The sequence below is a fragment of the Schistocerca serialis genome, chromosome 3 (assembly GCF_023864345.2).
Source record: "Schistocerca serialis cubense isolate TAMUIC-IGC-003099 chromosome 3, iqSchSeri2.2, whole genome shotgun sequence".
Taxonomy (NCBI): domain Eukaryota; kingdom Metazoa; phylum Arthropoda; class Insecta; order Orthoptera; family Acrididae; genus Schistocerca; species Schistocerca serialis.
Genome location: NC_064640.1, coordinates 247,542,797 through 247,559,226, shown reverse-complemented (window position 1 = coordinate 247,559,226; position 16,430 = coordinate 247,542,797). Strand labels below are relative to the sequence as shown.

General features: G+C 37.9%; 2 protein-coding genes across 2 annotated transcripts in view; both read left to right on the top strand.

Annotated features, from left to right (window-relative positions):
• The window catches only part of LOC126470776 (spidroin-2-like), a 96,977-nt gene extending 92,442 nt beyond the window's left edge, over positions 1-4,535 (top strand). Inside the window, exon 4 of the mRNA XM_050098784.1 lies at positions 4,480-4,535. Within this exon, the coding sequence (XP_049954741.1) occupies positions 4,480-4,535 (56 nt within the window). The remainder of the gene's footprint in view (positions 1-4,479) is intronic.
• The window catches only part of LOC126469996 (bromodomain adjacent to zinc finger domain protein 2B-like), a 296,201-nt gene that overhangs the window by 1,086 nt on the left and 278,685 nt on the right, over positions 1-16,430 (top strand). The window contains exon 2 of the mRNA XM_050097452.1: positions 12,916-13,065. Coding sequence (XP_049953409.1) covers positions 12,927-13,065 — 139 coding nt within the window. The 5' untranslated portion in view covers positions 12,916-12,926. The remainder of the gene's footprint in view (positions 1-12,915; positions 13,066-16,430) is intronic.

Sequence of the window (16,430 nt, the reverse complement as noted above, 5' to 3'; positions counted from 1 at the left end):
CCATGTTGCTGCAAATGTCGTCGAACTGTTCGTGCAGATGGTTGTTGTCTTGCATACGTCCCTATTTGTTGACTCGGTTATCGACACGTGGCTGCACGATCCGTTACAGCCATGCAGATAAGATGCCTGTCATCTCGACTGCTAGTGGTACGAGGCCGTTGGGATCCAGCATGGCGTTCCGTATTACCCTCCTGAACCCACCGATTCCATATTCTGCTAACAGTCATTGGATCTCGACCAACGCGAGCAGCACTGTCGCGATACGATTAACCGCAATCGCGATAGGCTACAATCCGACCTTTATTAAAGTCGGAAACGTGATGGTACGCATTTCTCCTCCTTACACGAGGCATCACAACAACGTTTCTCCAGACAACGCCGGTCAACTGCTGTTTGTGTATGAGAAATCGGCTGGAACGTTCCTCATGTCAGCACGTTGTAGGTGTCGTCACCGTCGCCAACCTTGTGTGAATGCTCTGAAAAGCTAATCATTTGCATATCACAGCATCTTTTTCCTGTCGGTTTAATTTCGATTCTGTAGCACGTCATCTTCGTGGTTTAACAATTTTAATGGCCAGTAGTGTAGATATTTGGCTATCCAGGCAAGTAGGAACTCAGTGTAACCACGCAAGATAGGTAGTAATAACACAGTATTAATGTTTTATTTGAGGAAAGATTACATAGCGGGTTTATAGTTTGGAAACTGCACTCGAATATTGTTTATTTGTGAGATCATGTTATTCTGTACGTAAGGCGGAACACGTAAGAATTCGGCAGAGGCAGGACTGGGGCGTTCTGAACTACGGTTTATGGATCTCAGAGCTGCTCGTGTCAGTCGGGATCACACGACCCTTGTACAAATATGAAATCTGTGGGTTTGCACCAGAAAGACGAAACAAATTGTTCTCTCCGTCGTGCAGGGTTGCACAGCTGTGTCACATTCCACGAATCAGAAAATATACCTTGTAGCAAACCGAGTAGCCACGCGGACAGTGCAGCAATGACTGAAGCACCACAGACTGTCAGCATGAAGATTATCGTTACAGCCTCCCTTGACATGGCAACAGGGAGAAGCGTGTTGACAACAGTGCCACGTCCAGTATGTGTAGTTGGTAATTTGGCCAGCAAAAGCTACATTTTTGACGAGTTAAGGCAAGTGGCCATGTGCCTGCACTCGAGGCCTCCATAACATTATCCTTTGAAAAGATAATGTGGGACCGCACGTTACCTGTGCTACTCTGACATACACCGATACTTAGGGTGTTTGATTGGTACTTGTCCCAAAATTCTCCAGATCTCTCACCCATTAATAACACGTGGTCACAGGTTGCAGAGAGACTGGTGTGCCCCCACTAGCCTGCCACTATTGTTCATTAACTCTGACATATAACTGGAGCTGCACATAGAATGTATCCGTATCATTCATCTGAGCTCAGTTTGACTCAATGCCCACGTGAGTTATATCCATTGATTTGCCAGTGTGGCAGCTTTGTGTGCTAAATTTTGCACCCTGTAGATTACCAGTGTGTGTACCTGCAGATCTGTTCTGCGTATTATTCTGTATATAAATGCTGTTGTTGTTGTGGCCTTCAGTCTGAAGATTGGTTTTATGCAATTCTCCAGATTAGTCTATCCTGTGTAAGTTTCTTCATCTCAGCATAACTACTGCAACCTACATCCATTTCAACCTTCCTACAGTATTGGGGCTTCTGTGCCTCTGTACCCCTCTCACTTCTCTCTGTTACCAAATTGATGACTTCCTTATGCCTCAGGATGTGTCCTATCAACTGATCACTTCTTTTAGTCAGGTTGTGTCATAAAATTCTTTTCTCCCCAGTTCAGTTCAGTCATACACATTAGGTATTTGATCTACCCATCTAGTCTTCAGCATTCTTCTGTGTACATGATGAGTAAAATCTCTTTATTAGTTGGTCTTTCTAGTGTTGTAGTTTTAATGGCCAACAGTGTATGTTGAAGTTCTAATGCAATAACAATAATAATAATAATAATAATAATAATTTGTTTACCTCAGTTCGTAGTACATACCTTTAGCGTAACTTCCAAGAAATTGCAGTTCACAGAAACAGACTGCATCATTTGAAAAACATTCATATGAAAATTTGAGAAGTGCTTGTGTCATTGTCTCTCTCATCTGTCACATTATCAAAATCTTATTAATAAAAAACTGAGATGTGTATCTGCCATTATCAGTGTTTCCCTAAACAGTATGATTGGGAACACACATCCGTTTATGGTTTTTGGTTCTTCCTAATGAGGTTGGGGGATCTTTCTCATTCTGTCTTGGTTGAACCAACCTCCTGTGGTTTGCTAGTTATGTGTGTGGACTCTGGTTAGCTCGTGGTAGCAAGTACAGTGAGCTACTGAATGGGTCCCTTTACCTGGCTGGAATGTTCTTCGCAGATGGCCAGGATGGAAAACCATCCTCATGGGCAAGAAATTGAAAAGTATTCTCTGTCAAACACAACTTGCATCTTTCTAGACTTACTTGCCATGTTTGACTCTTAGTTTTCATTCTACTGTATTATCTGAAACTTAACTGAGAAATTTGGAAATTTATTTGTGTAACTATATAAATGTTTCCACCAAAATTTTCCATGTGGGGATCCCCACTTTGGATCTGTGCCTGACTGGATAGCAATACTCACTGTGTTGATGCATCAGAACACAATTGTTACCATTCACATTCTTTGGCACTAATGGAGCAGTCAACATAACTAACACGCTCACAAATTTTGATTTTCTTATTTATAGACTTTTGTTGTGGCAGAAAGAACTGTTGTCAAGACTGGGTGTCCTTCATAAAAGTAATGATTGATTGAAGGATACGTACTTTTAACTACTATGTAAGCAGTTGCAGTCCACCACTGAAGATGAGCGGTTTCCAAATACAGTACCTTTGTTTAGATACAAAGTTCAGTCACATAACATGTTTCTTGTTGAGAGAACTGGACACAGCAGAGGAGCTACTATGAAGAGAAATGGCGGTCCTGGTTCTGAAAGCTGTTGTTAACATTTGGATGTGCAATGAGCTGTTTGCAAATCTCTAAGTGGCATCATACCATACAGGCAACTTATACATAAATTCAAGTTTTGACTAGTAAATAGAAACAAATAACATTATTTTGAAATTATGTGATAATTCATAATCTACCAGTTCTGTAAAGCCAAACATGAACTTGACATTGCCCTTCAGATGAGAGTCTAGTGTAAGGTGTTTGCCATTTTCTGTACCTGGGCTTTTTGTTTTCTGAAAGGGTTCTCTGTTCCCATCTTTGATTACAGTAGTAACATATGATTATCGGTTTCAGTCAGTGAAAATCATCAACAGACCTGTATTGTATGCCAGTTTGGAATCACGCTACAATTTTCTGGTAAAATAGCAAGATGCAAAAGCAGTGATCAGTGTTGTACGTAATGGTATTTGCAATAGCTCATCATTTTAAAACATCATCACAAACAAATAACCACTTATTTCTCATTGTAATATTAGAAATTGTTACAGGAAATTACTCATGTACGTATCACAAAACTATATGTAGTTCCCACCAGTATAATATCTTGTATATTTGTGTCATATGTCTTCAGGAGGCTGCTGTGAGGCCTAGAGGTGCAAAAGGAGTTTATGTTGTGGATGCCTAAGAATAATTACTGGTATCTTTATTGGTAGATGGCAGTTTTTTCTAGGAATAGCTCATCAGCTGTTCTAAATTTTCTCTCTGTGGTGTGTTGGAATTAGTTTGTCACTCAATTTATGCAGTGGTAGCTTGTGACGTTTTCTTCTATTCTTGTAGTGTGGAACAATACTAACACTGCCATATGTTTTTTAGACATATACTCGCTTTGTGAATCACTAACACAGATGCTAAGTCCAATCCGTTAACACAGTGGCTGTTGAGCTCCAGCATCACCGAATAATATTTAAAAAAAAAAAAAAAAATGCCTGAATTTACTGGTAGCCCAGTAAACATTACAACATTGTCAAACACTTTATTTCAAGTTTAGTTGAGGTTCTAGGGGCATTTTTTATGAATAATTATGAAACAGTGACAAGTTTGTTGTCATCAATGTTACTGTGCATTACACATACCAAATACAGAAGTATTGAGGAACAGTTTCAGCAAGGTATCAAAATAGTCTGTTTTTTTTTTTTTTTGTGTATTCATTCTAACGAGTTTAGTACTGCACTGTAACAGTTCTTGCAACGATCAGACATATATAACAAAGGTTGTCCATAAATTATATTTAATATTACTTTTGCCGTGGAAAGATTCTTACATTGTGTGACCACATGTACCCAGAAAATGACCAGGAACTATGCCCATCTTTTGCTTTCAGAATCATTATGTAATAAAATATGGAGCTGGCCCATCATTGGATTGTCAGCTTCCACTTCTGCAGTCTAATTTCCCGTCAGGGACATAAAGATTTTGCACAGAGTAGTGCCTCATTCTTCACTAGGCATTGTGCTAAGAATTGATAACTACGGGGAGCTTGTTGATAATTCACCATTTTGAAATCTGTGTAAGAACACAGTCAAATTCAGATCCCAGGCAGTTTACTCTGTATCCAATCGTTTAATCTTGAAATGCCTTCGTTTTTTAATCACACTGTATGAATGGATGGTCTTTCATATGATGTATGCAGTGACCACTGTCAAATTGCTATTCACTGGTAGATAGCAGGTAAGTGTCCTCAAGATCCTTGTAATCCTCTTCTTGGACACTGACATGTTAAGTAACAGAAGTTCCTATGCCTCTGTACAAATTCGACTTTAGGTATTACGAAGCACAGTAGAAATTCTGAAATTTCATGCCAACACCAGAATCCAATATGATGTGCTGTAATTCATAATTGCACAACAAAATCTCTTTCCACTGTCTCTTACACTAGCAGGTCATCTCGACTCTTGTAACTTATAGGTATTTTTGCAGTTATGCAACTACTAGGTGTTTTAGCAGTTATGCAACAAAAAACCCAGGTGTACACTACTTAAAGTGTTTGTTTGTATTGTTGCTCTGGTAAATTTTGTATACCTTGTGGAAGTTTGTTAAATAATTTGTGGCCCATAAGTTCATAACTGTTAACTGATTTTGACAGTCTGTGGTAGGGCGTATAGATAGAGCTGTTTGTCCTAGTGCTGTAACAATGTGTATTTGCCCTGCGTTTTACTTTAGGTAAGTTCTTTTTTGTGTGGATTAAAACATAATAAATGCTGATGCCATATTGAGCGTTAGTTCAATCAGATCTACAGTCATTACAAATTTTTCTGATTGATAATATTCTATCCATCATAGACTGGATTAAAATAACTCTTTATTTTAATCTACAAACAAAATAAATATATTTTTTAACCAACCAATGGCAGCTAGTGTGGTAGTACGTTATAATTCATGTGGACTTTTTTGGTAACGTGGTATAAGAAGAGTATGTGCGAATAAACTCTTCAGTGTTGATTGGACCAAGGAACATTCTGTTATCTTTTTATACTCATTTGAAATGTAAAGTTGTTGAGTTGTGTGCATTTAGAATGATTTAAATTTCTGCACTGACTTGCACATGCAGTTACCTGATGAAACTGTAAGTCTGTCAGTTCCTCAGTGTCTCCTGTTCTGGTCTCAAGCAATGTCTTGTTTTGGCTAAGGTCACTAAACATGTGTTCTTTTAAATAGCAGTGTCTACAGTTCTTTTCTCAAATAGTGTATGCAAATTTTTATTAACAGAATGTACTTTTGTGTTAGTAAATCCCTTCCCAGTTTTATGAATCTGGACTTGAATTTACATACTGAACTTGGTAGTTGTATATCTTGATCTGTTAGGAACCATAAAGTCATTTTCCATTTTATAGTTTCAGTCTGAACAACTACACTTCCGTCCCCTCTTACTACAAGAACTTTAAGAGCAAATGACAGAAAACACTTCATTGCCATCTAAGTGAGTGTTCTCACTTACGATGATTAAAAAAACCTGATTGCTTTACTTTCATTTCAAATGTGATTTTGAATTTCTGTGTTCTGTCTAGAGATAGAAATGCAGCAACCTGTGATCAGCATATTTTGCTTCCATATGCTGGTTGTTGACTGTAAATTGGGCTTTTGTTAAACAATCAGGTGTTGTTTTACAGCATGATCTATTACCAACAAAGTAATACCAGAATCCATTTTTCCTCACCAACATTCCAAATGTTGACCTTTGTATCACAGGTTATCAAATGTGTCTGAAATCATTCTCTGATTTTTCTTGAAGGTACAAGATTTGTCACTGATAGTACCCTCTATGTTGATTAGTAGAGATCCCTTGTTTTCATGTGAATTTTTGCTTTTGGTGGACTTGACTAGGTGTGTGTGGTTTGAGACACTTTGAAGACTTCCTGAGGTTCTGACTTAAGTTCAGAATTTAACCATGCATGAATTTCATGTATTATTGTATCAATATCATAAACTGCTTTTGCAATTTATAGATACATATGGGGTGCAGCTTCTCCTGCGTACATTCATTTTGGGAAAGTGACTTTCAATGTACTTCTTTAAAGACTAAGCTGAGAGATGTTACTTATGCCTGCATGTAACAGATTTTTGTTGGTTTCTACTGTTACACACTGCATAGAAAGAGACAGTTACTTCACATAGCAAAGATAGCCTCCACTTTAGATATGTTACAAATATTCAGTCATTGTTCGGTATTCAGCTACTTTTATCCTATTCAGCCAAATGCCCCTAATACCTAGGTACTATTTGACCGAATACTTGAATAAGATGTTTTGTTGTAGTCAGATAATTGGTAAAATGAAAATATTGGTTCATGTAATAATAATAATGTGTTTTTCTTTTAATCAGTAAAGTAGTCATTGTAGTTTTGTTGTAGTCCGATAATTGGTAAAATGAAAATATTAGTTCATAAAATAATAATAATAATAATAATAATAATGTGTTTTTCTTTTAATCAGTAAAGTAGTTGTAGGTACACAATCAATTATCGCTTTACAAAAAATTAGGTATCAAATTAAATAAATTTATGTATTCTGCGGGTGCATTTTTTAAAATAATAAATGTCTATGCACTTGAATTAAAATTTAGAAGTGGAAAATTTTGGTGCAGAACAACTAATTATTTTGCATTTTTATGCAGTAGTTGACTCCTTTCCTTGTCGCAGACATTCCCAGCTTCAGAGAAAGGACGCTCTGAATAAACACTACTTCCTTGTGCCGACAAGTATTTTGCTGCAAGATTTTCTATACACGGAAATTTATCTATTCTTTGTTGGATTTTCATGACGTGATTTGTTCTTAATACATAAACAATGGTCTATATCAGTTGCAACTGCATTTTTTTTTCCTTCTATGTCCTGGTATGTGCTGTTTTCTTCAGCAGTTACCTCTTCCAACCAATCCATAAAATATGAGTGAATAGACTCTACCCTTCGGTTTTCGTCATCTTGGCCGACGAATTCGTGGTATCGTCGCTGCTTATTTCATAGTTCATCTTAAGGCATTCGATCAAAATATACTGCATTACTTTTTCTCTTTACGGTTTACTAATGAAAACATTCATTCTGAGCCGTGGGTCTAAACCGTTAACGACCACATAAGTTTTACTTCTTGTGATGTCGTCAAATTGTTGTTGCAACTCTTGTTGTATGACAAGTCTCACCTGGCTTAATTCGGGTGTTAGCTTTGGTGTACTCGTCTTATCGCAATATCGCATTGCTGTAACAACATACCGAATATTTTTAGAAATGCAAGCATATCCGAAACGTGTAATTTTTGTTATTTCCTCAAATGGTTGTAATAATGTCGGAAGTTGTTCTAAAAGCTCCAATTATGCAGTAGTCAGATCGGCAGCATTACGGCCCATGAGATGACTAAAATGAACCGTTTCTGTTCCATTAGCCGTTCAAGCATATATTTCTACCGTGTACTAACATCCTGCACCAATCCATGCTGAGAGAGACCCAAATCTTTGTGGACAGAATGCAGTTTTTCCTGAGCAGTGCCATATTGCACCAATCCATGCCGAGAGAGACCCAAATGTTTTTGGACAGAATGCAGTTTCTCTTGAGCAGTGCCAGAATGATTAAAATGAGTTACGATCCTCCTACCTGTTACTATCATTTGAATCGCATTTGATTGAGCCTTCAGACAATCGTTAACAATTAATTGAAGAGTGTGAATGAAACAACTCACTGAGGCGAGCCCAGCGTTACTAACAACTTTCACTTGTTAGTTTCCTCCATTATCATGAATAATGACATGAATTTTTGTCGGCTGGATGTCCCACAAACTTGCCATTTCTTGCAAACTAATCGCTATGTTCTGCTGTGTGCTGTCCCCCAAAATGCTTGATGCTCAATACTACAGGGCTATTACAAATTATTGAAGCGATTTCATAAATTCCCTGTAGCTCCATTCACTGACATATGGTCACGACACACTACAGATACGTAGAAAAACTCATGAAGTTTTGTTCGGCTGAAGTCGCACTTCAGGTTTCTGCCTCCAGAGCGCTCGAGAGCGCAGTGAGGCAAAATGGCGACAGTAGCCGAGAAAGCGTATGTCGTGCTTGAAATGCACTCACATCAGTCAGTCATAACAGTGCAACGACACTTCAGGACGAAGTTCAACAAAGATCCACCAACTGCTAACTCCATTCGGCGATGGTATGCGCAGTTTAAAGCTTCTGGATGCCTCTGTAAGGGGAAATCAACGGGTCGGACTGCAGTGAGTGAAGAAACGGTTGAACGCTTGCGGGCAAGTTTCACACGTAGCCCGCGGAAGTCGACGAATAAAGCTAGCAAGGAGCTAAACGTACCACAGCCGACGGTTTGGAAAATCTTACGGAAAAGGCTAAAGCAGAAGCCTTACCGTTTACAATTGCTACAAGCCCTGACACCCGATGACAAAGTCAAACGCTTTGAATTTTCGGCGCGGTTGCAACAGCTCATGGAAGAGGATGCGTTCAGTGCGAAACTTGTTTTCAGTGATGAAGCAACATTTTTTCTTAATGGTGAAGTGAACAGACACAATGTGCGAATCTGGGCGGTAGAGAATCCTCACGCATTCGTGCAGCAAATTCGCAATTCACCAAAAGTTAACGTGTTTTGTGCAATCTCACGGTTTAAAGTTTACGGCCCCTTTTTCTTCTGCGAAAAAAACGTTACAGGACACGTGTATCTGGACATGCTGGAAAATTGGCTCATGGCACAACTGGAGACCGACAGCGCCGACTTCATGTTTCGATGGATCGGTCGTGGTGGAGATCATGATCAGCAATTCATGTCATGGCCTCCACGCTCTCCCGACTTAACCCCATGCGATTTCTTTCTGTGGGGTTATGTGAAAGATTCAGTGTTTAAACCTCCTCTACCAAGAAACGTGCCAGAACTGCGAGCTCGCATCAACGGTGCTTTCGAACTCATTGATGGGGACATGCTGCGCCGAGTGTGGGAGGAACTTGATTATCGGCTTGATGTCTGCCGAATCACTAAAGGAGCACATATCGAACATTTGTGAATGCCTAAAAAAACTTTTTGAGTTTTTGTATGTGTGTGCAAAGCATTGTGAAAATATCTCAAATAATAAAGTTATTGTAGAGCTGTGAAATCGCTTCAATCATTTGTAATAACGCTGTACATGTGTGACACTGAATTCACGATCAATAAAATGCGCAGTAAAACTAAAAAAAAAAGCTGTTTCGATTATGCAAGCACGTCCACATGTCGCATATCACGGAAATATAATCCCTGAAAGTAATGTTTTAATTGTTTCAACCACCTTACTATATATTTCTGGAATTATTTTGTCTGGGAAGTAAGGGCGGCTTGTTATTTTATACCGCGGTAAACCGCTATTTATCAGTCTTCAAAAAACCAGTCTTCCTACTATATTTACTGCCTCATTGTCAAGTGCCATCATTTCGGCATGAACAGATGGTATTTTTTAGCCTTAGCATCATTAATATCTTATGGTTTACGGATTTCAGCACATTCTTCAAGACTCAGTTGCTTTTTTGATGTCGCAGGTTTACTTACACCTGCATCTCGATCCATAATTTCTAGCCCCTTAGGAAGCTTACGATGTTCGTCGGTGTGTTTGTTTTTCAAATGATTTATCACTCCTGATGTAATCACCTTCTTTCTAACGCCAACACGAGAAATTTTTATGTAGCACAATTTACATACATTTTTTGGATTATTGTCATCGTCCTCAAAGTATGTCCATATTGGCGATTTTTTTAGTATCCATAATCGATTATTATTAGTTAGAACTTACACAGTTTTATTTTTAAACAAATCAAAACGTAGAGAGTACGTTAAACTGTGCTTGTGTTGACGATGTGTATCAAAATAAACTTGTCAGCAAACCACGCAGCTCGGTAACGATTGCACGACACCACTGTCGCAAACTTATTTTGACCATGCCCCTACACGACATGTGAAAAGTCCCTACGTTCACCTTGAAAGTCCCTCCAGACTCAAAAAATTCTGTACTGACAAAAACTAATCACGTATTGGGCGGTAACATTTCCCCTTTTACTGTACAATGAATGGTCAGCTGTCACTGGTTTCAAACAAAATATTCACAATGTTATTTGGGAAACTTGTTGCTGTTAGTCTCTACGCCATGTGCTGCAGACATCATTTTGTGCTTCCTACTAAAGGCGCCAAAGGCGCAGGGAATGGAGACCTCCTTTCGGAAATTACGCACTATTTCTAATTCTTCTCCACTTGTGGTGTCTGAAAAGAAAAGATTCATTCTTAGCTTTTGCCGGTAATTTTTTTTTACATTATATTTTTTATGTTAAGGCTAAAGGAACCGACCTAATCTACTCGATCTGTTTATCCTTTGTTTTCAATGTGTGAACACACAACACAGATGGAAATACAGTAGCTGCTGCGGTAGTTAAGAATGTAACTGTGGAAGTAAGAATGGTGCAAAGACTACAGTCGAAGCTCAAAAAGTTACCTGATGGACCCCTGGTTTCGGCCGGCGCATGTCGGCCGCATTCGGAGCAATTCGCGTTGATTGTCTTCTATTCACATTTGTTGCTAGAGTCAGGGTTTCCTCAGGCCATTTTTCGTCTAATCATTGCGTTGTAGTGCAACACCTTTAATTTAAGTTCTTTGCTGCAAATAAATATCCCGTTTGAAAACGATTTTCTCGTAATGCACATTCCCGAATCTATGTTACTTCCGTGCGAAATGTGTACCTTAGGAGGCAGCAACTCATCGGCACGAGGAGCGTTAAGCAGCAAATACAGAAGTATTTCCCACGTCCCGTACCCTCTCCAGACAGTGACTAAAATACTTTTCTTCTGCACTTCATTTCGTACCTGAGATATACCTTTATAGGCCAACTTTTCGTACGCAATGGTAACAGACGTAAACAATGTTTAAAATTTACACAGTTTTGCAAATTTTTCTTTTTTAGTTTCTTATTTTGTAATTTTTCTTTCCTGGACAAAAAAAATCCTACGCTTTATAGAGGGATCAGTAATCCGTCCTTACGTTTTGGAGAAAACAGCCAAAAGTCCCTATGCATAGGGATATGTCCCTACGGTTGGTAAATATGTGCGACGTGAAGAAACGTGCGAGAAACAAACGCGGCGATAAAAGTTTTCCCGACGCGCGCCGGCCGAATACTTTTGTCTTATGTTTTGCTATTCGGCTAGAAAGCTCGAAGAATATTCTGTAATCAGCATGTGCCCCAATACACTATTCGTTGCAAATCTGCTTCAGATATGAGATTGTCAGTCCTCTGTTGTAAGTCCCAGTTCATCGCAAAATCTTCTGTGCTCCCACTGAAGTTTACAGATTGCCCCATCCAACAATACAATAGAACTACACTTCTCCATTATAGCGTACTCCAAAGACTGGGTTTGCTTATTTTCCCATGTAAAAGTTTTATCTTCACAGGTAGTTGTGCTGTTTCATTTTTCTTGCTATATTTCGTGGAATGTCTGATGTCTGTCGATGATATCAAAGGTGTCAATGATCTGTTTATTTATTTATTCTGTAGCAACACACTATCTGTCTAGGTAAACAGCATACCAATCAATTGAGTCCATGAAATGGTTTTTTTCTGAGAAGGGAGAGACAGCTACCTCAGCCTGTAGAGCAGAGTTATACGCTCTGATAAATGCTTTTAGTAAATTTTTATTTGAGAATATGAAGAGTAATGGATGACAGTTCTTTTTACTGCTGACAGGACATCCAGAATTTTTTTGACTCTTCTTCAGTCTGATTCACTGTTGTGTATCACTGCAGTGTGTAGGCACTTTCAGGTGACTACAAACAGTATTGTTTTCAACAATCATTTGATTTGTTTGTAGCTCTCCTATAGTACATTTTATCTTGTGTTAATGTTTTCATCTCCGCATTCCTACTAAGTGTAACACCCTCAATAATCTGTTCACATGTCCTCACCCGCCTGCTAAAAACTCTTCCATATTCATTCTTCTTTCAGTTACCAAGTATGCCTTAACAAATGCCCTAATCCAAATGTGTACTTCTTGTTAGTGTTTACCACAGATTTGTAAATACACTGTTATTTCCTCTTCATTTCACACTGTCTACTTAACTTTCAGTATCCTTCTTCTGATTCCAATTTCAAATTCTTCAGTTTTCCTCTTCTTTGGCTTTGTGATGGTCCATGATTCAGCAGTATTCAATGATGTACTAATTTGCAATTGACTACTAGTATTGAATACAGTATGTAAAACTGAACTAGCTAGCAAGCAGAAACAATGAGAGCTAAGGTCAGAAATGTACTTAGGTAAGTTAAGAATCCTTATGCATGTGTTAATTTATCGAGTTAATACCAATGATTACAATACCAGTAAATGTTTTTTGGTTCTTTCATTTAAAAAGTTACCAACATAAATAATGGACTTTCTTCAGCAGCATGGTGGACAATGGCATCCCACATTGCGGTACAGGACTACCTGGTACGGCTACAGGCGGCAGGGGGCATGTCATTTGGAGGCTTGCCAGGAGCTGAGACACTTGTTCCTGGTTACCCCTTGCTGTCCGTCCCACATACACAGCCTCATGGTAATGTATTATTCTGAAACTGCCACTTGGGCAATCCAATATAACATTTAATAAGTCATTTGATAAATACTATAAAAACTGCAGCACTTTCTTAAACAACATCCTTGTATGTATGATTTTCAACTATTTTTGGCCTCCATTCAACAGCTTTCTTGGTGTGTAAGAGGGTATTATGAACTGATAAGGAATTTAAGCCACAGTGTGAAATTGATTTCCTCATATGTGCAGGTGTTTTCAGAAGTTAAGGTCACATGTAGGACATTTTGAAATTTCTGCCATTAAATTTCGTTGTTTGTGTAATTGTTCAAATCCATGAGATGTTGAAGTAGGGCTACCACCCAATCTGAATCTGGGTTGTAGGCAGTTTTCACTCCCATTGAAGCAAATTATCATGTTCCCATACATTCTGCATCTCTCTCTATTCACAAATACCTCTTGTTTCACTACGTTGTTCAATGTGTTTCTTTCCATTCTTCAATTAAATTAAAAATAGAGTATTACATGTAACATGGTACTGATAATAGAAAACTGAAAGGATGACAAGTAACCTGGTAGAATAAGTGGTTATTGCCATTTAAAAGCAGGTGTTATTCCTATTTATAATGGCAAGAAGAATCTATATTCTGATCCATTACATGTGAGCTGGCTTTTGTGGCCACTGTCATTCTTAGTTGTTAGGCCATTCGTACTCCTTTTCAAGCTTATCCAGAACTCAACACTGTAAGCTCCCTGCTGGGATTTTTGTCATGGGTTTTGTGGTGTCCCTGGGTGACTGAACACTTTTGAAAGTCAGTGCTTTGTTCACTTACAAAATCCTCTTTTCTCTTCACTTTTTTGGAGTAGTAGAGTTGCGGGTAAAAGTCTTCAGGCTACTATTGTTGGCTTGCTGTCATTGTATAAATACTAATAGCAGGTAGTGAAAGGAGGAGAATGTTGTAAAAATATTGTTATTGTCACGCTGCTGAGGTGGCTTCCAGATAGTTGTTTATGTTTCTTGTCTGTTGTGGCTGGGTACACAGATAGTGGACAACCTTTAAGTTGGAAGCCTGTAGCTGTCATCTCTATTGAAACTGCACTTGTCCTGGAAGTGAGTTTCTCCAAGCTTAATTGCATGATTACATTGTAGCTAGATGAAACTATACAAAAACTGTAACTGTTATCCAAGGTGATCTGTTCATAAATATGTGGCCCTGCAATTTTTATTATATACAGTTTATGACCTGTATAATATGTGAACAAAACTTTATTCAGATTGAACCATCATTCAGGGTGTTGAATTTGATTTTTTGCTTCTGCACATACTCTGTTCACAAGTAATATTTTGTAAACCATCACAGATCTGCACAAGTTATGGTGGATGTAACACAGTCTTTCACATTATCAGGATGAAACTTGAAAGATTTAGTATAGTTTACAGTTAGTTAGCATAACACACACAGAGCTCTGATTTTTAAAAATTTCAACAACTTTGTGTTAAAAAGACCACACCAGAGTATAGGCTGGGCAACGATTTTCTCAATGCATGAGCCATCTGTTTCTTGAAAACAGGACTTCTTTCATTTGAGGACAATGTATGGCTGTCTCATTACCTGCCTCTTGATTGGTGCTGCCTTCTGCTGCCAATTTCTAGAATTAATTCCACAGAAACATTTGCAAATGTAACAACTGCTGTCACAAATGGCTGAGCCAATGTGACTGCATTGACATAATGTTGTGCGTGTACTCATTAGGTTTCACAGTTTGCCGTAATTCTGCTACAATATGCCATGTGCGTTGACTGAGCAAAAAACTTTGGAACCACAAGGGGAAGGAACTGCTCAGTAACTCACCTCACACTATTTTCTTGACAAGATAATTATACTATCTGTTATCATTATTTTAAAATTTGTAATCATATTGAACAACTGAAGTAAATTTGAAAAATAAATCTTGAAGCTTGCCCCTCATTTTAGTATGTATTACTCTTGAAGATACATCAGTTACATATGTCCAGTAACACTTTAGATAATGGCATAAATGGCTGGTTTCCTGGGCCTGATGTTCTTCTAAGTGGCCAGTCTCCAAAGTGTTAATAATTACGGATATTATAACACCCACCATTAAGAACTATTTATTTCATTTGATTAAAGCAAAGTGAATGATGTCGACATTTGTAAACATTGAATGCTTTTTGTTTCGTATTTCTTTAATTTGCCACACAAGTGTTAACAAATTACTACAAAAGTTATTGATAGTTTCTGCTTGAAAACAGCAAAAACAGTAAATAAAGTAATGGCTGTTTGGAAAAAAACAACTTTCATAATCACTAGCATTTTGAATTCCATAAACTATATACTTCTTGTTTCATACTTATGCAACATCACCATTTCTTTGTGGCAGGCATGTTATGACATTTCTGTCAATTTTGTTGCAATGAAACTGTTGTTTACCGGTCTGTCACTTCATGTCTTGTTAATTATTGCAATAAAGTCTCATTAAGGTGTTCTTCAAGAGTAAATTGAACATTAAAGAGAAAAATGTCGTAATGAAGTAACATTTATATGCGTGTACGTAAATAGATTACAGATAGTATAGAAATAAATAAATGGAGTATTATCATCATCATCATCATCATCATCATCATCATCATCATCATCATTTAACAGGTCCAGATTCCCAGGTACGGGTAATGAGCCTCTTACACTTTGTCAAATGGAGTATTATAATCAAAATTTAATTAATTCATACAATATAATAGAACTGGTTTTTGAGAGCACAGAAATACTTGTAAAAAAGATGATTAAGTACCAGTTGCTTCGGTCTGTACGGAGTGTTTTTGAACAGAATGTTCCCTGTGCGTACAATTAATGTCATCAGGTGATTCAACATTTTCCATGAAGACATATCTGCAAATTAGACTAATCCAGGACTTGATGTTTCAAATGGGCAGGCATTGATTTAAATTTCATCTCTCCTTTATCTTCAACACTTTTATGTTCTGCATTGTCTTCAGTAATCTCATCAATATCCAATATCTGATATGTGAAATTATTGGGAACTGGAACAAAGTCTTGAAAATTGTCATCTCTGAGTTCTTCATGGATTGGCTGCCTCTCATCATTGTCAGCATGGTTAACATGAACATTTGCCCCTCCACATGTCTGCTATAATATATTTATACAGTCAGTTGTCTCTAGTACAAAAGCATTTCCCAAAAAAGTTCCAAGAAAATGATAAATATTTCTAAGAATTCCCGCCTTCTGTAATCAATTTTTTGTGATCATCTCATCCAGCTGCAATAAAAGTCAGCACAGGAAGTTCAGTGGCTTTGCAGATTCTGGCACATTAATGTGTTGTACATGCAGCTGAGCACAATGCTTCCAATA